Raw genomic sequence first — 25,764 nt, 5'->3', positions numbered from 1 at the left:
CTGCACCCCAGCATAAGTGCATGCAGCTCCCTATCCACCTGCTTTTAGTAGCAAAGCCTCTGATGCTTCTGCAAGCCAGAGGGAAAGCCTGCTTGTGCTGGGGAGCCTGTGGGCCACAGCTGGGTTCCTGGCAAGAGGGCAAGGGCTTGCACTCACGCAGGGAGAGCACGCAACCCTCCACTCCTCCTTTAGCACCACACATGCATCCCTGTTGCAGCTGGGGTGCTCTCCTCCCAGCCCCCAGCCCACGCCACAAAGAAAAGACTGCAAGAACAACAGCTCCTTTTTTTCCTTTTCTTTTGTACACAAATATATACAGGGTATTATACACATCTCTACAGACAGTGCCACTCGGAACACACAGCTCTCTGCGGACAGAGCCCCCACAGACACAGGGGCAGCCCCAGCCGGTGGCTGTGCCTGGAGACTGGAGCATCCCAGCCACTGGACCAGGGCGAGGGGAGGCGGGGGGGGGGGGGGTAAGTGGGTGCAGGAACAGGGAACAGGATCAACATCCTCCCTGCCTCAGCCTGGGAGCTCCCATGTCATTTCTGCCTCATCCCTGGGGGAATGGGTGACACTCACCATATCCCTCTGCACTCACACATGCTCCAGCCCCAGCCAAGCCCCAGGAGCCAGGTGGCCTGCCCTCCCCATGCACTGAAGACCCACATCTTTTCCCCTGCATCCCCCTTTCTTCCAGGCCTAGGATTCCTACAGAGAGGCGTGCAGGAAAGTCAGCTACATCCTCCCAGAGCAGGCCCTCAGCTCTGTGTCTGGCTCCCCTCCTCTGGGGGATGATGGGGAGAGAAGCCATGGATGGGAGCACCCTGCCCCATAGCAGAGCAATAGCAGGGCTAACGCGTCACTTGTTCAGGTCTATTAAAGTGCCTGGAGCTCCAGGGCCAGCACAGGTGACTGAAAAGGTAAATGACTGTCCCCTTCCACCCAGCCTTGTCAGACCCTGGAGGGTATGGCCCCAGTTGGGGCAGTGCAGCAACCCACAGGGGACAGGCAAAGGGAGGGTGGTAGTGTCTGCAATAAGCACCAAACATGATGGTGGCAGGGGTCAAGGGAAATAAATATAGCTCAATAGCAGGGAGATTTATTATTTTCCTTTACATTTTACACAAGGGGAGGGGTAAGCAATTGAGGGTAACTGATCCTGTCCAGGAACCTTCTCTCAAAGAGCCTTTAAACAGGGTCAGACCTTCCCGCAGGTGCCAGGGACTCCAGTCCACCTCTCCCATCCAACCTGGCCCCTGCCTGCCTCTGGGACACAGCTACAACCAGGAAAGGGTCACGGGCAGAGGTAGGGCAGGAACAGTCCCCCTCTCTCAGGCTGGGTGATGGCAGGGGAGCCTACACCCAGTCAGGGCAGCTGAAGGAAGCTAGCACAGCCCCAGGAAGCTTCTGTGCTCCTGAAGATGTGGTCCTGCTCAGAGAGGGCTCCCAGGGGCTGCTCTCCCAGGGCTCCCTCCCTCTCTGAACCCCTCAGCTGGGCCAAGACTCTGCAGCAGCTCTGGGAAAGCAGCCCATGGGGCCCCATCGCAACCAGGCAGAGCTAGCCCTGAAGGGTGCTGCGGCCTGTGGTCCAGGACCCCTTCTCCCAAGCACCCAGGAGACCCCCAGCACAGTCCCCCCAAGACCTAACCCTGCGGTGCAGACACAGAGCAGCAAAGGGGGCCATAGTACCACACAGGGGTCTGGTTGATTTGTTTGAAAGGGGAGTAAAATGCCACTTAAAATGATGCTGCAACCCCCTGCCTGCGCCCCTGGGGAGGAGTGGACAGGACCTGGGGGAGAGGCTGCCTGCGCCTCCTCCTGCCCTCAGCACCCCTCACCCTGCAAGGGGCTGCCTGGCTCACACTGCTTACCCACAGCGGTGCCACCCCTGACCACGAGGCCAGGCTGGCCCCTTCCCCATGGGGGGGATGTCTGTCACCACCCCAGTGCCTGGCCCAGCTCCTGGCATGTCACCCCAAGTGGGTGCTGCAAGGGGTTGAAAAAGGGCATGTGCAAGCAAGGGGAGAAGGTGCAGCAGAAGGCACCCCCCCCCCAGGTGGGGCTTCCCATACACTGACTAAAGCTTTTAATTCATCACTTTCCTGCAAGTCTAATAAATTATTAGTGTTTCCTGCCAGGAGGAAGGGGGACAGAGGGGCCTGCTGAGAAGACCCCAAAGTTTCCCCTTGTGCCCCTCCCCACAGCTCACCCAGCCTTCCTCCTCCCTGTAGGTCCAGAGCAGCACCATGGGGGTCACAGCCCCCCTTCTCCCCAGCCCCTGGGGTTTTGGGGTCTGGGGACACATTGAAGAAGGTAGCTAGTGAAAGAGCATGCCCGCCGAGCTGCTGGGCCAGCGCAGGGTGGGAGGGCAGGGAAATGGAGAGCTTGTGACAGGGCTCCTGCCCCCACTGAAGGCAGCAGCCCCGGGGGGCAGGTGGGCAAGGGCAGCAGCCAGCACCCTTGGGTGCCTCTCCCTAGGTCTCCATGTGCACAGCCTGCCCTGCTCCTGGGCCTCCTTCCCCTCCCGCCCTCCGAGGTCCCTACTGGTGGATCTCGTTCTCTATGAGGCTGTCCTCACACGACTGGAAATCCGTGTCGTTCATGCCATCTGCATTGATGAGCTCCTCATCCTGTGAGCCCTGCTCCTCTGACTCTGTTGCTTCGCCCTCCGGTGAGGAGTCCTGCAGCACTTGGGCGATGTACTTCTGCCAGGCCAGGCACAGGGCAGGCGAGGGGTGGGAGAGAGCAGAAACACGTGTGAGCACAGCACAATACACAAAGAGCCATGCAAGAGGCTGAGAGCGGGGATACATTTGGAAGGTGAGGAAAGGTCCAGAATTCACATGATGTACTGGGAGAGGGGCTAGAAGTGGGGATGGCTTGGCCCTGCGACAGTGGAACTGCCAAACCACAGCATCCCCAGGGAGCCAGGGCTGGGAAAGCATGGAGCTTCTCAGCTCTGTGGAGCCCATGTGGACTCAGATTGTGCTCCCTTCTGCCAGTAGATGTGTCCCTCTGAGGCTGTGCCTGCCTCCTATGTCAATCTCCTTTTGGCAAGATGCCACTGCCCTTAGGTGCATGGAGACTAGTAAGGAGACTGGATTACATATGCACACCACAGTGCAGCTCCCCTGATGAAGCAGGAGGCACTGCTGTACCCCATCTCTGCATGTACCCCCTGAACCGCTCTGCACATAACCCAACTTGAAAGGAAGCAGCTGAACGATACAGTGAACAAGGAGAAATACAGAAAACTGACTCCGGGATCCTAAGAGTTGGGCAGGGGACGGGAAAATGCCCAAAGCACTTTCATGGCCTTCAAGGCAATGCCCATAGAGGCCCCTTTGTGTTGCTTTCGGGGTGTGTGACAGCCTTTGCTGACAGGCAACATGCAAAGATGCAGAATGAGAAGTGAGACTGACCCAGCTGGATTCACTGTCCCAGCTGAGAGAGAGGCAGAGAGTAAACACACAGCATCTGAGGAGCAGTGGGAAAGGGTTGAGCATGCACGCATGTGTATGTGTGGTGTTACAGTTGCGAGGGGCACAGCACCGAACACTTGCCCCCCACCCTCACTGGGAGACTCTGGACGCTGCCTCAGAGCGGTGAGGAGCAAGTTACTCTGACAGGGAGTTACCCCCTTCCCAAACCTGGGTAAGGAGCACAGCAGGACATGGAGGTGGGGACAGGGACTCACAGCTGATTTGGGAGCTGGCAGACTGGTGGCAGGTCTCCCATTCTGCCTGTTTTCTACAGTGTCCACCTCTGTGTGGTCAATCTGGAAAGGAAGTGAGAGGTTAAGACCGCTGGGAAACGTGTTTGCTGTCCTACCACAGGAGCAGCATACAGACAGCAGGGACAGCCTTGGGACTGTCCCCTCTGTGAAGAGACCCCAGGGTTGAGAGGCTCTTCTGGGGAGCAGGCTGTGATTCCCCAGGAGCCCCTGCTGTTCCGTGGCTGAGCTGTGCTCCCTAGCACAAGGTCCCACACCCCTACCCAGTACTCTGCCTCACCTTGTAGTTGTGAGCGCTGAGGTATTTGAAGTGCCCGAAGCAGACGTGACACAGGCAGATCACAATGGTGATCACAAGGACCACAAAGGTGAACATGGAAGTGGGGGCCAGGAACCCTGGGGCAAAGGAAAACCGAAGTGGTGGTGTCAGAGGGACTGCTACTCCATGGCTGCCAGGACCACAGCGGCTCTGTAGGAGGCCAGGGGCTGGCATCCCAGCTCAGCACTCACCTGTGCGCATGGTGGAGAAGAACAGAAGCCAGAAGAGGCAGAGGATGGGGGCTGCCACCACCTGGTTCACAGCCCCTGAATGGATCTTCTTGTCCAGCTTGGCAGGCAGGTAAGCATAATACAAGTTGTATCGGTCCACCAGGTGCTTAAGCAGCATGTACATGAGCCCTGGGAGAAAGGGAGGTATGCCAGCGGAGAATCATCCCCTTTTCCAACACCTCTGACACAGAGAGGCAGAGGGGTATCACTTACCAAAAGGGACGATGATGGGGCAGGTGATGCTGTACGTCATGACCACAGTGAAGACACACATCATCCACGCGTAAGCAGCCCCAAACTGGAACTCGTAGGCCTGGTGCTGCAAGAGGGAACAGAGCCACGTCAGCATGTCCCTGGGAGCTGAGCAGGGGTAACACACACAGCCCCATGAGGGCCCCGCTCCAGCACTCCCATCTCCATGTGGAGGCCACAACCCACCCCATCAGCCCCGCTACGCACTCGTTTGACATTCCTCCGCTCCGCAGCTGAGCGGGCCAGGCAGAGCCGTATCATGTACATGAGCAACCCGGGGATGCGCAGCAGGTCCATGGCATTCCCGATGAAGGCAGAGGCAATGACATAGTTGACAAAGAAGGCCCCGTTGTCTGGCAGGAACACACACCTAAGGAGGTGCAGCAAGAGCAGGCTGCAGGAGGTGCTCCTGCCTTGCAGGGCAGTAGCCAGGAACCCCCAGTACCTTTGGACACCAACGAGAACCTCCCCACATTGCAAACAAGGGCCTTCTGCTCAGCTCTACTTACTCAAATCGTACAGCAGCTTCGGCAAGGAACTTTTTGTCGAACAACCAGCGGAAAAACACATCCAAGCTGTGGGGGAGGAGGCAGGAAGAAAAGAGGAACAGTCAGACACAGTGATCAGATAGACATGCACGTGCAAGGATGTGGAGGCTGTGCTAGAAGGACCCAAAACTCTGACCATAGACTGCTTTGTTCCCTCTTGGGATGTGTCACTAGCAATTATGCCAATCAGACACTGGAGAAAACAGTGCAGCACCCAAAAAGGGGTGTAAAGCTTCCTGCTCTAATGTGTATTCTTCTCCTTTCAACCTGATCCTGTCAGTAAAGTATTTTCTTCTTCCCTCTGTTGTTCTTCCCTCATCCAAGGAACAGGTGACTGACTCTATGGAAGAATCTGTTTAGGTACAAGGTCCTCTCCAAAACAGAGATTAAAAACAAACAAACAAATAAAAAAATCCCATTTTCCTCAATTCTGATTTTCTCATATAAAACTATTCCATTCTCTGGCACCTTGGGCACTGCTGGAGTACATGGCTCCAGAGGTAACAGCAGGGGACTGAGTGTTCAGAAGGAAGCGTGGTCTGTTAACAGTATTCTAGTCAAAATGCATTTAGCTGCCTCGTTTGTAAGCTTGTATCACAGAATCAGAGTGGCTTGGGTTGAAAGGGACTTTAAAGCTCATCTAGTTACAACATCCCTGACATGAGCAGGGTCACCTTCCACTAGATGAGGTTATTCCAAGCCCTGTCCAACCTGGCCTTGAACACTGCCAGGGACGGGGCAGCCACGGCTTCTCTGGGCAACCTGTGCCAGGGCCTCACAACCCTCATCATAAAGAAATTATTTCTTATACCCAATCTAAATCTACCCTCCTTCAGTTTATAACTGTTACCCTTCTCCTATCACTACATGCCCCAGGAAGGAGGGCTATTCTTCTCCCTCCGTCGGAGTTTCTCTACTTTCAAGAGCTGCCTGACTTCACCAGTGAGGGGCTGCACCCTGAATCCTGAATTTAGGAAGGTAAAAATCCCCCACGCTATCATGTGTAATCAATTCCCATCAGTGAGGACCCCCAGTCCCACTCCTACCTCCTAGTTTCTCTACTCAGCCACTGTTCAGTGCTGGGAGCCCATGCCTAAGGCTGGCACCTGATGCACTGGTGTTTGGCACGAGCATTTCTGTAACTGCAGGAAGATTTGGGGCTCACATCCAAACATTGCTGCAGCCGACACATAACTCGCCCATGCAGTCAAGAGGTGTAACCTGCACTGAGCTGGCTCGAATGGCAAATTCATCAGTTTTGTGCAAAATTTGGAGCATGCAGGGCACAGGTGTGGGGACTGCCTCCTTTACCAGCAGATCTCGAGCAGGATTTTCACATGCATCCATGAACCGTGCCAATTTTGTCTGCATTACTTCTAACACCACGACACATGTCAATGCATCTGCACATTGATTCAAGTGAGCTTCTCAGAGACACAAACAGATATGGTCCAACCTAGACCCAGCCAGAACTAAATTGTCACCTTCCTGAGAGAGTGGTGACCAGGGCACTTGTGCAGTGGGAAAAGAATGGAGTATAGGAGAACTACCAGGGGTGCATCTCAACTCTGCCCATGCTCCTGGTCTTTGCACTTGCTTTCCCTCCCCACCACTTGTACCTGCTCAGGCCCAGTGATGGCAGCAGCAAGACCATGAAGATGAGGAAGGTGTAACACTTGTGCATGGTTGTCCTGTTCTCTCCAGACCTGAGGGCAGAGAGGAGGCCATTAATCTTTCACCATTACCCTGCCATGACCAGAAGTGCCCCCATGGTTCTCCCGTCAGAAGGCACCTCCCAGTATCTGATCTGAATCCTACCCTGTCCACTGCCGGTATGTGGACTTGCTCCCTGTCCTTCCACTGTGTGTAAAGTCTGTTCTTGAGTCCCAGTTCCTCCCCTCCTTGTTTCACAGGCCCTCCCAGCCCTCTTATCTTTAGAGGACTCTCTTGATGATAACTATTTAGAGTCATCTCTCTTGATGTGGTCACATCCTCCCCACCAGCCTTTGCAACATAGAGCAGAAAGCAAAGCTTACATCACATGTCCTGTGGGGAACGTGCATCACAAGCAGCACGTTCTTAATGCTCTTCGCTTCAAATACCTTCCCTATGTCCAGAAGCTATAGCAAATAAGGTGATTTTTCCCTTGGAAAAGCTATGACTTACACATGGGCATAGGCACACCACTCCTGCCCGCCCACCAGAGCCAAGACTTCCCTTGCTACTAGCCTCTGCCACCAGTAACCAGCCTCAGCTGCCAGCTTTCATCTTCTTGTAGACCTATGTTAAGCTCTGCTCAGACAACCATGCTGCACAACAGCAGCTAAAGACTGTCAGAACAGCTGTCTATGGCAGACCCCAGGTGTCGAAGAAGTGCAATGCAACACCATGCTTGGAGTGGAAAACAGAAGGTCAAGCAGAAGGATCCAGCAGGAGCTTTACGTCAGTGATAATGTCTAGTGGCCAGGCAGCATGCTGGTGTCTCAGAGCAGGCGCTGGCTGTCCTTACCTGGTCCAGTGCGCTTCGAAGAATGCAGAGTAATACACAATGGTGGGCAGCAGAGCAGAGAAGCACCACAGCAACAGGGTGGGGAAGAACTGGGTGATGATAGGGTTCTGCAATGGCAGAGAAGAGACCATGTGTTACATGGTGTGTCAGCTTCTGCACCAGCCGTAGGTCCGGCTGCCTTTGCTGACACTGATGTCCCAGCATGGCAGCTGCCACTGCGGCCTGGCCAATTTCTCTCTCCCCAGCCTTGCAGGTGGTAGGGGTGGTTCTTACGCTACCCATCCTGCACATGTCTCTGAAGGCCTTACATTGAGGTACTCCACGGGCTTGGTGACATTGAACTTGTCCATAGTGGTGATGATGATAGCAGGGGTGGTGAGGAAAAAGAGAAGGATGAAGAGGACCACATTGATCACGAGGCAGCGGATCCACCAGATGAAGCCCCGGATAGAGAGGTGTTCCCTGGGAAAGGGGAAGGAGGGCATCAGGATGGCTGCATGGGGGAGAAGGGCAGGTCCAGAGCCCCACATACACACCACGGCCCAGCCTGCATGAATAGCACTTGGGGCACCAGCCCAAGGCTTTCCGCTTCCAAGTCAGATCAGATCACTAGCTCAGCCAGGCTGGGCTTCAGCAAGACCAACTCATTCAGTTACCAGAGGAGCAGGTGGGGAGGGAGACAGAGAGTGTGCACCCCTTTCCCCTTAGCAGGGCCCGCTGAGCCCCACAGAACTGCTCACCAATAGATGTTCTGTGGGTCAGGGGCATAGCTGACGGTCCAGTTGGAGACGTGGAGGGACTCGCTGCAGGAGGAGGCCCTGGGCTCCCCACGGCATGCACAGCCCTGGCACTTACAAGCATTGAAATCTTTGAGGATTCTGGAGAGGAGAAAGAGGGAGATGCTGACCAAAGGGCTGGCAGGGACAAACTGAGGAGAATGCCTTAGTGCTGGCATTCCCCGGATTTAAGGTGAGAGCCGGGACAGGTCATGTTCCTGTGAAGGACTCTACACTCACATGGCTGTGATGGTCTCATTGTGGAAGGTGACAAAGGCCATCCCCAGGGGCTTTTCATTCACCTTCTCCTTCTCCCGCTTGTAGTCATCTTTGAGTTTCTCCTCTAGCTTGGTATAGTACTCGATGGCCTCCACCTGGGCAGAGGGACAAAGGTCAGATTAGAGACCCAGAGACCCAAGCCCCCATGTGCCCTCCCACCCAACACCTCAGCTCTGCCCCCACCTCCTCACAGCCTCTGATGACACAGCAGCACAGGTGGCCACAGGGCTTGGGGTTGATCATGGATGGGGTGTTCTCCTTGCTCTGCAGGTTGGTGAAGTAGATTCGGCCACGCTCTGCTTTCTTCCTGAAACCAGAAAGCGGAGGAGAAGGAAGGAGAGAAAGAAACAGGGGGGCTCAGAAAAGCTCCTGTGGCACCAGACTAGAGGGGAGCCCATAGCACCGGCCCACCCTGCCTCCTCTCCCAACCCAGGCATTACCTCTCTGCATCCAGGAACATCAGCCGGGCCACATCGTAGCAGGGACGGGCCTCCAGGACAGTGCAGTTGGCATAGGCCTCCCTGCAGATGGAAGCACCAGCTCATCACCTGGCACCAAAGGCTGTACCCTCAAGCAAACCCCATGCACCCACGGCTTCTCTCCTGCCCTGGGGCTGAGCATCACGATGCATTGCAAGAGCTTGCTGGGGGCAGCAGGGGAGCCTGCAGGCTCTGTCCCTTATAGAGGAGGCAACACCTAGGACAAACACTACATCCTCTGGGCTCTAGCACAAGATACCTCTTTGGACTTTAACCCTCTGGCAGCAAAGAACCCCTCTAACCCCACACCCCCTCTGCCTTCATGAACCACTGGGTTTGGGATTGGGAAGAGGCAGACGGGTTCCCAAAAGGTACGAAACATTTCTCCTCTCCCCAGTGGCACTTCTAAACGTGTCCCTTCTAAACATGGCCCTGACTGTGTTCACTGAGGTCCTGACAGGAGAGGAATTAATTTTATTGTTAAAAATATACTTTTCTGCAAGGACTGTGATCAGGGCAGAAGCAGCAGCGCAACATCCCACAGTCACTGCTTGAGCACCTCCTGCCTGCATCTCGCCTCTGAACTTGACTATATCTCAGGATATGACCTGTCCACTACTTACCACACTGATCAGTATGGTTCTGCCAGAGATAGGTGGGCGTATCTCAAGGCATAATACTAAGGAAACTGCACATTCAGATAAAATGTGCAGAAAAATAACAGCAAGATGTCCAAAATAAAAGCATTCACCTCTTTCTGCTCTCAGTGTATTACTGCCATTCTAGGTAACAGTAGCACTATCCCAAATAACATCACTGTTACAGAATAGCCTTTAATGAGGGATACAGGGAGACTCACTCAAAATGCTTCTTGATCTTCTCTGGCTCAGCATATTTTGAGATCCCATTAATGAAGAGAGTTCTCTTAACCTGAAGAAAGGAAGGAAAATAAAAGAGAGGGCAGGCAGGTGTGGATGGCATGAAAGACCACATGGCAATAATGCCCTCCGAGGCCTGACTCAGTGACAGGAAAAGGCAGCCCCATCACTTTTAGCACCCTTCCCCTATGCTTCCACAAGCTGCTGGCATCCTGCATCCTGATGTGCTGCTGACCAACAGGCTAAGGTCTTACACTGCAGCTGCCTGACCAGAAACAAGCGGTACCTTTAAGGAGGCGGCAAAAGCAGCTAGAGAAAATCCCAAGGAAGACACGAGGTCCCCCCCACATTCACCCAGCACAGACGTCTCCTATTTCCCCACAGGCAGTCAGGGATGCTGTTCTGGAGATCTGCCTTTGGCCAGGCAGAATAAAAGAGCAGTCAAAACAAGAATGTCCCAAATTGCTATGGAGAGGGGGGTGCTTGGCACTCTCATCAAGGCTACCTTGACAGAAGGGCACAGGAAAATATGGCTGGGAGAGTGACCAGATCCTGCTCACCAAGTCATCCTCTTTGTAGCGCATCTTGGAGGTGTGCCGGCGCATGCTGTACACTGTCAGCAGCAGGTACAGGAAGGCAAAAGATGTATGCAGCCACAGCAGGTTATTCCTGTCACAAGGGAGACCACAAAGGTCAATGCAAGGTTACCACTACAGGTCTATGTATGGCTGGTCAGGCCCTGAAGGTGCTGGGGCCATGAGCAGTGTAACCAGCATGGCCACATGCCCTACAGCCACATGCCCTACAATCACTAGCCTCACAGTGAGGGCAGAAATGCAACCTTCAAAGAGGTGAGGCTCTGCAACAAATAAGCATTTACAAAATGCCCCCCCCAAGGGCCTCAATTATCTATCCCACCCCTGCCCACACATACCCAGAATTCAGGTTAGCGATAGTTGTCCTCCCAAAGCTGTAGGCGTTGTTTTCTAGGGAGAAGAGGCAGACACAAGCACATTCAGTTATACTAAGTGGCACAGAGCACCACTAGGGTGGGCTACTGCAGGAATGTGACCTGCAGAACACCCTAAAACCCAGGCTGCCCAGGACGACCCTCTGGATGCACCACACTCAAAGTGAAACAGCAGTGAGGGACTGTCTGTGTTCGTCCTGTCCTGCCCTCCACTGCTCTCCAGTGGTCTGGGACATGGTGCTGAAAGCAGGTCCCCAAGCCCAGCAAAGCCTCCCTGCTCTCACCTAGCAGATCCCCTGAGAAGTTGACAGGTAACACGATGCCCACGGAGAGCACACCCACAGCCACCAGCAGCCCGATGATGTGCCTCTGGAAGGACAGGTAGTGCACCGCATCACCCCCACACTTGTCCCGGATCTCGTCATCCCTGCCAGGGAGAGAAACACCCTCAATCTTCCACATTCCCTCAAGTGCCGCATGGAGAAAAGCACAAGGGCATGGCTGCCCTCCTGGTGGGCCCACACAGCACCCCTGGTCCTGCCATACACATCTGTGACCAGGCCCTGGGGTAGGGAGCCTAGCACCCACCCATGAACCAGCCTGGGCAGAAACCTGTCCATCCAACTATTACTGCAGCCCCACTCCCCATGTGCCAGGCCTTCAGCCCCACAGGACAGGCAGCTGGACACATGCAAACCCCAGCACACACCCTTCTGGTGGGCCTTGCCTCCCCTGCTGAGATACTGTCCCACAGTGCTCTGAAGCTAAGAAGTGCTTGGGAGACTATGCCTGAGCATCATCAGGCTGGGGGAGTCTCCCTGCATCACCCAGCTCCCCCTTCGTAGCAATTCCTTGGATAGCAGTGCCCCTAGAAGGAGTCCCAGGGAGAGGAGCAGGGGAGACCTGGGCTTGGTGCTCTTCTCTGTCACAGACCCACTATATGACCTTAGTTTTGGCTTCAGGACTCTTTATCTAGTCCCATCTTTGCTTGTCCTCTCCAGAGGACACACTTGGCTTGTGTTCTTCACGAGAGGGGGCTGCAGCAAGGGCAGCCACTTCACACAGCTGTACTGCACTGGGCACTCCAAGGCCCTGCCATACCTTTCCTTTCCCTTTGCAGGTCCTGGGCCACTTACTTTATCCTGAAGATGGCTGTCAGCCAGGAGCAGAAACCCTGTGCAGAAAGAACACAGGAGGAGCTCACATCATTCTGCGTTCCCTTATCCCCACTCCCTCCTCCAAAGGCTTGGGACCACACTGGTGTCCTTGCACCTCCAGAGACTTGGAGGGCAGACCATGAACACCCAGACATGCAGAGCCATGGATGGGCCAAGATGAAGATGACTGTGCTACTCCATGGGGCACAACACAGGCTGGACTCTGCCATGTAGCTGTCCAACCTCCCAGGCAACCCATGGGCTCTGGGGGCACCTAGAAAATGCACTACTTTAGCCATCTTTCTGAACAAGAAGAGCTCTGCGGGGACTGGGAAAGCTGGGCCAAGCCAGTGCTCCTCAAAGGACACCTGGGGAAGGAATATTTCCTGTGTGCTTCACCACCCATCCATCACACCCTGTTATCCTACTGAACTCTGCCTCCCCTTTAGAGAGGCAAACAGTAGTAGACAGCAGTGTGAAGAGAAGCTGGTAAGTAATGTTCACCATGCTGAGACACCAGGTTGGACAGATGTCTGTTAAAGCCACAGTTATGTGCAGCCTACTTATTTAAGTATATGCCTAGAAGCCACAGTTATGTCACCTTGAGGTCTACACCACACTCACACACTACAAGGTGTGGGGACAGGCAAACCTATTGCCTGGGGACAGGCAAACTGTGTTTCTTCTGCAGAGCCCTTGGTTCAGACAAGCTGTGGGCTCCTGGCCACATGAAGGCAAGGTGTTTGACTCTTGCTGCTACTCACGTTGTCCCTCTGGTCGAAGTCCACAGAGCTGGAGACGGAGGTGAGGCGCTCATAGCGGTCATGGTTGTCGGAATGCAGGGCGGAGGCTACGCTAAAATGACAAGCGGGAGGTGAGGGAGAAAGTTAGGAGATGCGAGGAGGCAGCCTGGCCAGGAACCAAGAGCACCCAGAAGACTGACCCAGGGGTTAACTCAGGTCAGTTTGCTCCGGCCGAGATGGAGAGAGGCGAGATCAGAGATAGCAGTAAACAGAGACCCCTCCTCCGACAGCACCCTGAGCCTTGCAGACCCACAGGCTTGGCCACGGATGCTACTCACTCAGCACCTTCTGCAAGGCACTTGTGTTATGCAGCAGCACTTGTGAGGGGGGGCTGGCAGCACCTGCCATGAAGGACAGAGGAGGTCTGTTAAGCACAGAGTTTGTAGAGGGGAGGAGGTGGGAACCAGAGGGAGCCGCAGCTCCTTCAGCTTTGGTGCGCACAGCCCCAGAGCTCCGGAGAGGTGCTGGCAGCAGCTCCATGCTTGCCTTGGGGAAGAGTCTTGCGAGCTCGATCCTGCAAGACCAGCTCTCCACACCTTCAGCACAGGGAAACCCAAAAGGAAGAGGAACGCAGCTGAGCCCCAGTGGGTGGCTGGAGCCCAACCTGCTCTACAGCCTCAGCTGAGCCTCCTGCCTGGAAATCCCTCCAGCACGAGCAGGGCAGACAGCTAGAAGTGAAAGGACAGGAAAGCAAGAGAGATGAATATCCCAGACCGCTCTACTCCAGGCACAGGCAGGGTCCTAGAAGAACCTGCAGCAGAATCAACCAAAGCAGACAACAGCCCCCGCTATGAATGGGAACAGAAGGCAGCTGGCAAATGAGACAGGAAAACGATCAGACCTAAATTAAATAGCACTTGCAAGATAACAACAGCAGGCTGGGACCTTGGAGGTGCAAGAAGAGAGATGGCTCATCTGAAGGCTAGAAGCAAAGGATAAAACCAGATGAAAACATGGTCTCCCTGTAACCAGTAAAGGTTTATGGAGGATCCGATGGACAAGAACCCAGAGAAGCAGCTGAAAGACAAGTGCTAGAGACAAGGTGGATGACCCTATGGGTATGAGAACAAGTAAAACACCCTCACAACCCTGCTGAAGGAAAGAGCATGGGACGCATAGCCTCTGTCAGAGCACAGCAGCACCTGCTGAGTCCCTAGCTGGAAGTAATGGAGAAAAGAGATCAGCTGAACGTCATGGGACTACAGCAGTGCAGGTTCAACAGTGGTGTGCTGTTGCAACTGTGGAGCCCAATACCCTGCTCTGCTGGAGGGACAGCCTAAGTTTCAACCAAGCCCTTGGACCTTCAGCTTCAGAGGGCTTGCAGCTGGGTGCAGGGAGGAAGGGCAAATTCCTGCTGTCTGAAGCCCTGAGGAGAGCCTAGCGTGATGACATGGTGTACTTTTGGCTCCTCAGTACTGGAAATGCAAAGGGCAGAGCAGAAGCAGCTCTGGAGGGAAGAACTGAGAATAGTGCCATGTTATGAGATGACCAAGCTAACTCAGCTCCATTTGCAGGGATGCAGAGACAATAATGAGGATGACCTGCAGTGCTAAGGAGACAGAAGGGGCCAAACCTTGCGAAAGACGAGAAGTTGAAGAGGAAGCTCTAACGGTACCTGCACCTAGCTGGAGGCTTTTTAAAGCAAAGCACTTAACAAAGCAAGTGGATGGCAGCAAGGTTACCCTAAACCATGAGAAGATTAAGGTGGGACCCTACCTCTGCCACAGGCTTGGTGCCAGCCCCACCAGTGAAGGAGAAGGACAGAGCCCAAGGCATGGCTAGCTTCAGGCCAAGGGAATCACAGGCTCCAGGGTGGGAGGCCAAGCATGCCACAGAAAGGGCTTGCTGCAGAGTGAGGCAGGAGGTGGCTGTGCAGGTGGCAAGCCCCACAGGGCTCTGTGAACACTGCCCTTACACAGAGGTGTGGGTAGGTTGCCACGACTTCCTGGTACACTGAGTCACCAGTTAAAGAGTGCTGATGGCTACCACAAGCCCTGCCAATGGACAGGACAAGGGCACTTGCTTGAGAACCGGCAAGTGGACACACCAGACAAACATACCCTTTTGCACCAAGAGTGATGCTGCACATTCAACGGCTGGGAGCACTAGGTGGCATACATGAGTTCCTGAGTCCCAGCACAGAGCACAGCTGAGACGGGAAAGCGCCACCTGCCTTGGAGGAGCACAGCCAGCACTAGGTTTCCTTGCCGAGCTCCACAGGCTTTTGGAAGTTTCTGGTTACCAACACTGTCCCAGCTCAAGCAGTAGGTTTGTTGGGGGGCAGGGGAGAAGCAAGAACAAGTTCAGATGAAGAACAGGAGCAGGAAGAAGTGGCCTCCTGGAGAGAGACAAGCACTCACGAGGGTAACTGAGGTGTCCCCCTGCAAAAGCCTCATAGCATGATGGTTCTGATAACTCTGCCTTACTTCCCCCACAGGGTGTTAGCAAGGAAAAGTTGCCAGACACACCTGAAGCAGAGCCAACCACTAGTGAAACACTCAAGCATGAGCAAGGGGTCCCCTCTATGCCATATACCACAGGTACCACCATCTCCATTTTTGTAACTTCAACTGCTCTGCTCCTTTGGGGGCAAGGAGCAGCTACAAAAATAGGAGCACCTCTGTACCCTCTCAAGGCAGTAGCAGTGGCAGGCCCCTGCTTTGCAAGTGGTTGGAGTATGAGAAGTGAGGCTGCAGCTTGCTGCCTTGGCCTTAGACTTGTGTCAGCCTGGCTGGAATGACCTCGCAGGCTCTGCAACATCAGCTGACTGTCTCCTCTGTGGTGTGTACCACCCAGCCAGTTAGCAAGGCATAGGGGATGCTCTTTTCTTAGCCGTAAAAGCAGCAAGAGGGAAGAGCAGGGAGAGAGGGTCCATGGCAAGGTTTAATGGGCAATGCCAGGCCACAGTGCTGGAGGATGCTCTCAGCAGTGCTGAGACAAGAAGTTTGCTCCTGCAAGGGGAGAGAGAAAGGACAAAGGTGCTGCCCTGCTGGGTGTGCTGCCAGTTGGGGTCATGTGGCAAGAGACAACGGCCAGCACTTGCCCTGGTCCCAGCAGCCTCATGAGGTAAAGAAAAAAAAGCTGTAAGTCTTGCAACTGCCTGCCAGATCCTCTCTGTGCATCCATCCGCCCTTGCAGCCAGTGTGGGAGCAGTCCTCGTGGCACCCTGGCACAAGAAGGATCAGGCAAAGGACATGACCAAGTGTGCTGTGGACTCAATTGGGTTTATTTTCTCCATCATAAGGCAGGACAGCTGGAGGTGGTAGAGCAGGACATATGATGTGGCAACCTCCACCTTGGCCAGGACAGGGGGCTCCTTGGCACTGCTGCCCTTGCAGCGTGTTTGAAGACTACAGGGGAAAACCAGGGCGCATCCAGCTGTGGTAGCGGCTGATGCAAAGGGAAGGGAAAGAGTGTGAATCCACTGAAAGGCACAAATCCAAGCCCACACTCCCAGCCATTTAGATTAGTTCAGAAGCAAGACAGAAAACTGCAAGAGAACAGGAGAAAGACAGAAAGCAAGAGAGAAGAAACGAGACCCTGAGAAAACAACATACTATTCCCGCTCCTCTCGCTCCGTCTGCCAGCGTCGGCGCCTGGGGGCACAGAAACAGAAAGGGAGAGGTTACAACCCTGGGAGCAGGTGCTGGGCCTCCTCTGTCACAAGGAGCTACGCACCTGGCACGGCTCCACACTGTCCTGGGGAAAAGAAACCTGCTGATGGTCAGACTGGAGAAGACCTTGCTTTCAGAGCCCAGCATCATCCCAAACCACAACAACCCAGAGCCCCCAACAGCCTGGGGGCAGAGTGCTTTGCTGCCAGCTAAAGTGAAGCTGGCCTGACTCCACACCATGGGTGCCCCAGGGAGCCCCTGAGGGACAAGGCCAGGCAGGACACCCTGCCAGGGCTGCTCAACAGTCGTCTAAGCTCCCCTTCCATGCCTTTCCTCCCCAGCCAGGCAGCCAACATGCTACCCTCTCAAAATGCTCATCCCACCCTGCACATGAGTCAAGCAGCAGCAGGTCCTCCCTGGGATCTCAGTTCTGATGATCCACAGCTCTTACCACACCATACACTTCCCAGCTGTCCCTCACCAGAGTTGGCATCCCTCAGCCACTGCTCCCACTCCCTTGCACCAAAGGTACTTAAGCATCACCTCAAGCATCAGAAAAAGACCACCTAAGTCTAGACTTGTGCATCATGTGTCCGGATCATGTGCATCATGAGGAGTTGCTGCCCTCATAGAGCTATTACCTTCTCCTCTTTTCCCCCCATTGTCCCTACATTGGTGATTCCCCCAGCCAGGCCAGAAAAGGAGGGGCCGAGGAGCCACAGCGACAGAGCTGCCTATCTAATGCCATCCAGGACCACTTATTTAAACTAGAAGAGCTCCTGGTTTGCTGCTGGAAGAAAACAACTCTTTGCACTGTTGTTCACGGAGTGCCTAAAGAGCAGCTTGCTTGAGTCTGTATTGCTAAGGAACCAAAGAAGTTGGAGCTCAGCCCCATCTGAGCCTTCGGGTGCAATGAGCTCATGGAGCTGATTCAAAGGGAAGAGCCATCTACCACAGCCAGCCTTCAGAAGCTGCATTTTGCCTCTAGCACGTGACAAAGCACCACAGGCACAGCAAACCACCCCTGGAGAGGGGCAGACTACCTGCACATCCCTTCTGGCTTAATCCAGGAGAGTTCCTTGTTCTGCAGTGAAAGAAAATGATCACTATCCTTTCTACTGCTGCCAGCAAAAACAACCATAGCATCTCATTCTGCTGTGGAGCTGCCATCCCTAATGGGCCCTAGCTTTTGCCAACAGACACTATAGCTCAAAAATGCATTGGGTAGGAAGGATCCATACCCAGGCCGATCCATCAGCACTTAAGATGCAAGCTAAACTCACATTAGCACAGCAGTACGGCACCTGGAAATGCACCCTACCACTTGAAAGTGCTTTTAACGAGAACGGCACCCAGCAGAACCAAAGATACCTTCAGAGGCTTAACAAAGCCTACACTGTGGCAGCCCTCACCCTTCCTGTGACCTTTTTCCTCTCTCTCTGCCTTCCATCTGCTGTTCCTCTGTAAGGGCTCTTGCACCTCTGTCACTGTAGGGACCATAAACTACATGGAGCCAGTAGCCACTCCCTGTGTTGGAAGAAGGATGCTGTAGCAAAAAAGCCAGTAAGTGAGGATTTTTCCTGCTCCTGGAGCTCAGGGGACCCCCAGCACATGCAGGGTTATTTATCCTTTCTGCCCCACAGAAAGAAGGGTACCATGCATGCTTACCTGTCAGCATCAGTCACCAAGGCCAGGCGTCCGTAGTCCCAAGCAACTTTACGCAGAATTGAAAAGACAAACAACAGTGCCTAGAAGAGAGCAAAGGAAGAACTGTGAGATGACGCATTGTCCAACTCTGTGCAGAGCCACAGGAACAGGCAGGGTAGGAAGGGACAGAACTGCTCAGCTAAAAGCACACTGAGATCATGGGACAGCACAATTTCCCCAGGGCTGTTAAAATCAAACTATGGATGGCTGTGGGAGGCAGAGGTCCAGGGTGCAACACACAGTAGCTAAGTTAGCCACAGGATCAAAAGGCCCCTCAGGTCCCAGAGAAGGGAGATTATTCCTACAGTATCTGTGGTCCTGCAGTTTCTAAGGATGAACAAGCAAAGCCTTTGGGTGGGTAAAGCTGCAGGGACCTGAGACTGTAAGCAGGAAGTTTGGGATGCACGACTCACCTCATCTGACCCACGTCCTTAGGAAAATTTGCAACACCTTCCATGGGCTCAGTGTGGTAGTATTTGAGTTAAGTCAATAGTGGCTAAGCCCACAGTAGGTAAGGGACATGATCAGGGCCACGATCAGGGCTACAAAGTCAGCCAGTAGCAAAGTAAGCCAGCAGTGAAGTCAGCCAGCAGCGAAGTAATGGATGGCATTTGGGGCCCTCAACATTAACGACCTCCCTTCATGGCTAATCGTGGAAGAAGGTGCTGAAGCGACAGTAGGTACTTACGAGAAAGCACATAAAATCAAGGGCTAGGACAGTGGGCACCCCTCCAAAAGGCAGCCCCTGCAGCACAGTGCTGCGGATCCGGGCACTGTAGCAGTAGTCCTTGGTGCTGTTGTTGCATGTGGAAGTTTTGCAGGTGGCCCCCGCTGAGCCAAGGGTGGCAATCACGTAGGGAAGCATCTCTACAGCTTCATCGTCTTCCCTGGGGAAAGAAGAGAAAGGCATAGTTAGAAGCACAGCAGCTGAACAACAACTGCTGGAGTTTGGGGCCTGCCTTGCCTGCTACCTGAGACCTCCTCTGCCCTACAGGATTTCCATGGGCACCAGTGTCCACAGACAGGTCACCTGGAGAAGCCTACTGAATGTGAGGGTGCTGGAAAAGCCCAGGTTCTTCAGAAGCCGTGGTTCCTGCTCCATGGAACCCTTAGGAGTTCCTAAGCTCCCTTCCTTGCTCCCCCACTTTCATGCCCTTTAGGTGCATCTCCTTCTCACAGACTGCTACCCTTCCTGGGAGATGGTGTGTCATCCCCTCCACCTCAGCAGAGAGAATGTTCAGGTACAGGAAAGAACAAAGGGGTGGGGTGGTGGGGGGATGAAGTCACATCTGGATGATGGAAACAAACTGCTATGGGACAGTTGCTGCATCATGATCCCACAATTTCCTTTGCCTGTCTGCGTCCCATTAACTTTATTAGGCTGACTCACCACATTCTGCTCATTGCAGGCCTCAGCCCCCAGGTCCCAGGGCACCCATCAGGGGCTAGTTACACCTCCTGCTTGTTTTCTTTCTTTCCTCCGACTTGGATGCATTGAGATGCCATCACACAGAGGGTGGAGAGGAGACTTAGCCTGTCAAATACTTATTTTGGTGCACCTCAGATTGCTGCAAGACCTGCAGCTGGGTTGGGTCAGCACCACTGCAGTGTCACTGCTTGGACATAGGGAGGTCTTTCTCCTGTGCAGAGCAGCTCCATGGGAAACACAGAGAAGACTATGCTTGCAATGGGTAAATGAAAACTGAGCATCACCGGGATGATCTAGAAATAACAAACTGACAGCAAAACCACAACCACTTTGTGTAACAGGGAGATAAAATTCTCATCAGCTGCAAAAGGAAGCACTGATAACAGACAGGAAGACCTACCCAGGCTGCTGATCTCAATCTCTCCTCTTATCCAGCATCGACCAACCATCCCAAATCCTTCACTACTACTGTGTAACATGTAGAAAGGATAGATGGCATAGCATCACTTCTGGGCAATGCTCAGGTGCTGCTTACCCAAGCCCGGAAATGTCATCCTTGTGGGATGGGCAAAAGAGCCATCACTTGCTCAAAGCATAAGAAAGCCACCATCATTGCCCTGTGCTGGCTTCACACATGTCCCAGAGATGCCCCCTGCCACCAGCCCTTGCAGCTCTGCACTGGATGGTGACATTGGCAGGGAGGGCACAGGGCTCTTCCCTCCAGCTCACGGCTACATCCTGGCAATTTCCTGCCTGGCTGCAGACATTTATCAGCATCACTGCACAGCCCTGGCTGAATAACAGGCACCAAATCATTCACTGAATTGTCCTGAAGAGATCTGCTTCCAAGTGAGGCCTCCCAGCTCAGCTGGTATGGATGCACAGCTGGAAACCAGCTGAAGCACCAGTGATGAAGGGCAACACAACAAGCAAAGGCCCAGCTGGGTACACGCATTGAGGGGGGTCAGCCAAATTGGAAAAGCCACCAATCAGCTTGTAAAGAGATAGTCACAGGTATAGAGCTGGAGTGGGGCTCCTGGGAGCAGAAAATGGGAGTACAAAAGCAGGAAAAGAAAGCCAAGCCATGAGATCACAGTTGGGAAACAACTGGGAAGCCAGGCAGGATAATTCACCCTGGCTGAATTAACAAGAAGCTTGGAAGCTCCAGGGGAGGGATGAGAAGAAATGATGGGATGAAACACCAAAGGGAAGTCACATGCATAGGAACGTGGATGCTTATATCCCTCTGGTTTTACTCTTAAGCGCCAGCCTAGATGGACTCGCTGCAAAGAGAAATTACCTCTCATTCCTCTTTTTGGGAATCTTGTAAGCTTTTAGGTTGTATATGGTATCTTGCAGCAACGAGTTCCAGATATTGAATAAAAGACTATGACCCTACTGCAACTGCCCAGCCTTCAGCTCTCCTTGCATAGTGACAGAAGCCAAAGAACAAAAGCCTTTGCTTTTTCTGGACTTAAGTTCACTACTATTAAATGCCTTCTCTTTCCCATGACACAAAGTCTCTTCCAGCTCTAACCACTCTCACCACACACCCCAAATATATCCTCTCTTCTGACCCTATGGAAAGGTGACCAGAACCGCATGTCAACGCGGGAGTCACGGACAACGCAGGAACGATCAATGTGATCAGCGAATGCCAATTTATTACAAAGCTTTAACTCCTTATATACCATTTCTTACAGGCACTTACAGTGATTTGGCATATTATGATTGGATACATGTCTTGAAGACCCTTAGTGACTAACACACAATTGGTTAAGCACAGGTGTGAGAACTTGACCTCGAAAGCTTGCCAACAGTCCACAGTTCTCATTAACTCAGTGAATTACAGCTTCTTCTTATCTTGCTTTCTTAAGCTTCCTCGGGCCTCTCACAGCCTTGCTGTATCTTTCAGGATTATTCAGTTTTGGCACCAATTATACATTCTCCTGTGAGAACACTGTCTCCACATCTCCTCCTTTTTGTTTTATGTATCTTTTGAATGACCCTACTTGAGCAGGGGATTTGGGCTAGGTCATATTTTCAACATATGCCAACCACAGGCTACTGGGCCTGCCCCTTTTATCTGCTGTATGGCTCTCTGGTAACAGGGGAGGCCATCCTTCACATCAAGGTCTGGCATGGCATGTGTCCCCACCACTCCACGCCTGCTGGGTTGCAGCCAGCAGCGGAGCTAAAGGTTCTTCTTGGTGGCAGGCACAGAGGCCAACCCAGTCTTGCCCTTGATTGTGGTAGCAGGCATTTGGTCAGCCTCAGTCCTTGCATCTTGTCAATGCAGTTTCACCTGCTTCATCCAATAACAAGCTGTTATTATGGCAAGGCACACACACAGATTTACATTAGCAGAGTAACTATTACAGGGTGCAGCAGCATGTTGAAGATGCTGATGCCAGCAAGGGACTAGCCAAAGAAATTTCTTACCAGTGGAATTCTCTCACCCTCTTAATTTGTTCCATTACCTGCTTTATAACACTACCATTGTATTAGAATATTTCTATCTTTTGCTTTAGCATTTTCTAGCAGCTACTACAAATTTGCATACTCTGACATCTCTTTTACAAGTGACAAATCCATATAATACAAGGTGTAGTTTCTTATCAGCAACTGGCTAGTAAATACAGCTGGTTTCATACACAAAATCAAAGCCTCTAACAATAGCTACTTTGCAAACACACATATTCAAGCTGTTACTTTTCAGTTGCCCCCAAATGATGTTTAGCCATCATTGGTTTCTCTCTTCCTCTATCTCAATCTGCTTGGGGTATTCACGTTCAGCTCCTGCAGCTGAGGCATCAGGTTCCTCCATTCATCTGTCCAACTCATGGCAAGACTTGACAAACTCTGTAGGCAGTTGCCACGCACCTGTAGGCGGGAGGACACAAACACACCCCCTCCTCCAGGTTATCCGTTCTTGAGAAGCAGGCAGGTTAAACGAGGAGTTCGCCGCATCACTGCTCCCCCTTCTTGTTTTCTTTTTTTTTCCGAGGTTGCTGCTTTCCACAGCTACAAACACCAAACACCGAACACCAGCCTGCTGGGCAGCAGCTACAGCTGCCTGCAACCATAAATACCTGCCGGCAGCCGCACTTCTGCATTAACCCTTTCTTGCCCGAAATGTTAAACTGCTGCCCGTTAAAAACTTTTATAGCAACCCAACAAGAGAGAAAAAAAAATACACAGAACACTGTCTGCCCTCAACACACACACACACACACACACACACACACACACACATATGGGATCCCACAAGCACACTCCACACAACTACAATATTTGAAGCACAAAATCCCAACAATCATTACTTCCACTACACAATCCCACGTACAGAACATGGCACAAGGACCCTGTGGAGACTAACAGGAAAACCAGCTCCGAGAAGCATCATCGCAGTGCAAGGTGGCAGGCTCAGCCTTAGCAGGCGTCCCCGCAGAGGCTCTGCCTCCCCCACATCGCATGAGGCTTGGGCTTTTATACTGACCAAAATGCACACTCATTCCGACACAGATGGCCAGCCTATGTTGGAAGAAGTAGCCAGCAGTATTTATAAAGGTCTCCAAAGGTCGATAGAAACCTGGACATACTTATTTTTACCAGCTTCTAGTACATGAGTATCACAGAGAGAATGTATTAAATGAGTTGTATATGGGGTCATAAGTCCTCAGTCCATCACAGTCTGCCCGATACTCCTGATAAGAGCATACGAGAGACCTTCCCACTGCGGGTCTTGATGCAGAACATACACCACCAGGAAAGCACACAATACATCTGCATCCCCCACTGGTCTCACTTCTCCCTTTACAGCTGTGCATTTAACATGAGGATCTGGGGGATATAAATCAGGCTCCTTTTCCAGATGAATAGACTCCAGGTCAAAAGGACCATCCAGGTCAGCATCAGAATTATCAGGCATCAGAACCTTAGGAGCAGTGCACAGGCTCCTTCTCGGGGTCAATAGGGCCTGAGTCAAAAGGATCGTCTTCATCTCTGTCCTCAGTCTTCGCAGCTGCAGTGGCAACCGGCGAAGGTTGGGAGGGGGGGTGGAGGGTGGTGGTGTTTTTGGTGGGTTTTTTTTTGTTTGTTTGTTTTGTTTTTTTTTACTTTAATGTAAAAAAGGTTGCTCCCTTCACTTTAAGAAGGACTGAAAACATCCATAAAACGGATGTCCTAAGCTCAAATTTCAATTCATTCAGTCACTGACAAGGGGGGTGTCCTGGGGCAGTGCTGACTCTTTCCAGTGTTTCACCCATCGAGGTGGCACCCACCGCAGACCAGAATCTGTAATTACACACATATTACCTTGACCAGTTAGTTTTAGTTCCTCAGGACCTTTCCAAATGCCAGTTTCCAAATCCTTGTACTGGACCAGAATACCCAGAGTTTTAGTCATATAACCTGAACCTAATGCCTGACCATGTTTTATAGCAAGGGGGGAGGGGGTGTCATTAAAGTCTCCTGTCAGTCGCAAAAAATTCATAACATATACAGCTTTCTGTATCCTTGCTATTGGTGTAAGTCCTTCTTCCCTTATTTTTTGTTTTTCCAAAAACTGTTTCAAAGTTTGATGTGTTCATTCAATAATAGCTTGTCCTGTAGGAGAATGAGGAATACCAGTGATATGAGAAATACCCCAAGTATTCAAAAATCTAGAAAGTGTAGCTAGATGCATTGTCTGGTTTTAGCTGTAAAGGTACTGCCATAGCTGCAAAACAACCACGCAGATGTATGATTACATGGCGCACAGTCTCACCAGCCAGGGGAGTGGCCCAGACAAAGTGAGAAAAAGTGTCAATAGTAACATGGACATATTTCAATTTCCTGAAAAAGGGGTACATGAATCACATCCATTTGCCAAAGCTGAAGAGGCTGGAGGCCTCGAGGATTGACTCCAAGGCCTATACCTACTGCTTAGCCTTGACAATTGGGACAAGATTGCACAATGCCTCAGGCGTCTGTTAGGGACAGTCCAAACTGTCGAACTAACATCTTTGCTGATTGATGCAAGAAGGCATGGGATGCTCAAGCTTGTTGAAAGATATCTACAGAGGGTCCTGCCCATGCTGGGGCAACTAATTTATCCACTTTGTTATTGCCTTCACTAAGGCTTCGTGGAAGGCCTGAATGACTGCGAATATGCATAATAAAATATGTACATTTACAATTATTCACAAGATGTAATAAAGTTTTTAACAAGATCCACAACCTGTGATTAGTGACTTCTTGTAAAATTCCCCTTTCTATGCATTGAACAATGCTTACAACATATAAAGAATCACAGACAATACTAAGAGGGGTGTCAGGCCATCGTTGAAATACTGCAATAACAGCACTTAGCTGTAGTGTTTGTAGCAAATTGGAAAAATGACCAAATATCTTCTGCTCTTTCCAACCATCGTCTGTTTGTCAAACATCTGGCTGTGTGATTGATTTTGCTTGCATCTGTAAAGACAGTTAATCCTACAACAGGTTTACTAGGATAAAAGGTAACATCTTCAAACTGATTATTCTTTAGCATTGTAAACATATTATGAGGTGGAAAATGTATATTAAGAGGACCAACAAAATCTATCAGACCAAACTGAACAGCAGAGCTAGATTGTTGTGCCCAGTCTAACCATACCCTGGTAAGTGGCAAACAAATTTGCGATGGATCACAGCCCATAATTTCCTGACAACGTGAACAACCTCGTATAATTAAAAGAGCAAATACTTCTAATCGAGTAGTTACAGTAGTTACAGTTTTACATAGGAAAATCCATTCTAAAATGCATAAAGAATCAGTCTTTTGAAGATCCCACTGTACTAGTAGACTAAATGGATAATACTCAATAACCTGTAAATCTGGATTCCATTCAGCAGCATAAGAGATGGTGATTTTTGTCATGATGTGATCTAAGGCCTCATTCTGAGTTTTCAATAGAACTTTGTTTTTTTTGGGGTTTTGTTTTTTTTTGACTCACCCTTTAGAAGGGGGCATGAGATCAGTCAGAATCATCATTTGTGATTCCACACAAAGGGCAGATCTATTGAATATCACCCATCAATTTTCTGTACATC

The 25,764-nt window shown here is 51.9% G+C and overlaps 1 protein-coding gene across 3 annotated transcripts in view; it reads right to left on the bottom strand.

Annotated features, from left to right (window-relative positions):
• Positions 1-555: 555 nt before the first annotated feature.
• The window catches only part of TMEM63B (transmembrane protein 63B), a 52,093-nt gene continuing 26,884 nt past the window's right edge, over positions 556-25,764 (bottom strand). For 2 of the 3 annotated variants that reach the window (XM_061365949.1, XM_061365947.1), the window contains exons 2-24: positions 18,949-19,147; positions 18,222-18,301; positions 16,497-16,535; positions 12,901-12,991; positions 12,116-12,153; positions 11,264-11,406; positions 10,944-10,995; positions 10,570-10,678; positions 9,991-10,061; positions 9,093-9,173; positions 8,836-8,959; positions 8,614-8,747; positions 8,338-8,475; positions 7,906-8,059; positions 7,598-7,704; positions 6,708-6,794; positions 5,050-5,115; positions 4,748-4,910; positions 4,502-4,607; positions 4,250-4,417; positions 4,020-4,135; positions 3,704-3,784; positions 556-2,711 (exon numbers count right to left, since the gene is read on the bottom strand). In XM_061365949.1, the coding sequence (XP_061221933.1) occupies positions 2,547-2,711; positions 3,704-3,784; positions 4,020-4,135; positions 4,250-4,417; positions 4,502-4,607; positions 4,748-4,910; positions 5,050-5,115; positions 6,708-6,794; positions 7,598-7,704; positions 7,906-8,059; positions 8,338-8,475; positions 8,614-8,747; positions 8,836-8,959; positions 9,093-9,173; positions 9,991-10,061; positions 10,570-10,678; positions 10,944-10,995; positions 11,264-11,406; positions 12,116-12,153; positions 12,901-12,991; positions 16,497-16,535; positions 18,222-18,301; positions 18,949-19,125 (2,490 nt within the window). In that variant the 5' untranslated portion in view covers positions 19,126-19,147 and the 3' untranslated portion in view covers positions 556-2,546. The remainder of the gene's footprint in view (positions 2,712-3,703; positions 3,785-4,019; positions 4,136-4,249; positions 4,418-4,501; positions 4,608-4,747; positions 4,911-5,049; positions 5,116-6,707; positions 6,795-7,597; positions 7,705-7,905; positions 8,060-8,337; positions 8,476-8,613; positions 8,748-8,835; positions 8,960-9,092; positions 9,174-9,990; positions 10,062-10,569; positions 10,679-10,943; positions 10,996-11,263; positions 11,407-12,115; positions 12,154-12,900; positions 12,992-16,496; positions 16,536-18,221; positions 18,302-18,948; positions 19,148-25,764) is intronic. The other variant, XM_061365950.1, reaches the window with a different exon arrangement.

The sequence above is a fragment of the Neopsephotus bourkii genome, unplaced genomic scaffold (assembly GCF_033783945.1).
Source record: "Neopsephotus bourkii isolate Nb327-2 ecotype Australia unplaced genomic scaffold, CSIRO-AGI_Nbou_v1 NB_1292, whole genome shotgun sequence".
Taxonomy (NCBI): Eukaryota; Metazoa; Chordata; class Aves; order Psittaciformes; family Psittacidae; genus Neopsephotus; species Neopsephotus bourkii.
Note: the sequence above shows the minus strand (reverse complement) of the source record. Positions and strands in the feature narration are given on the sequence as shown.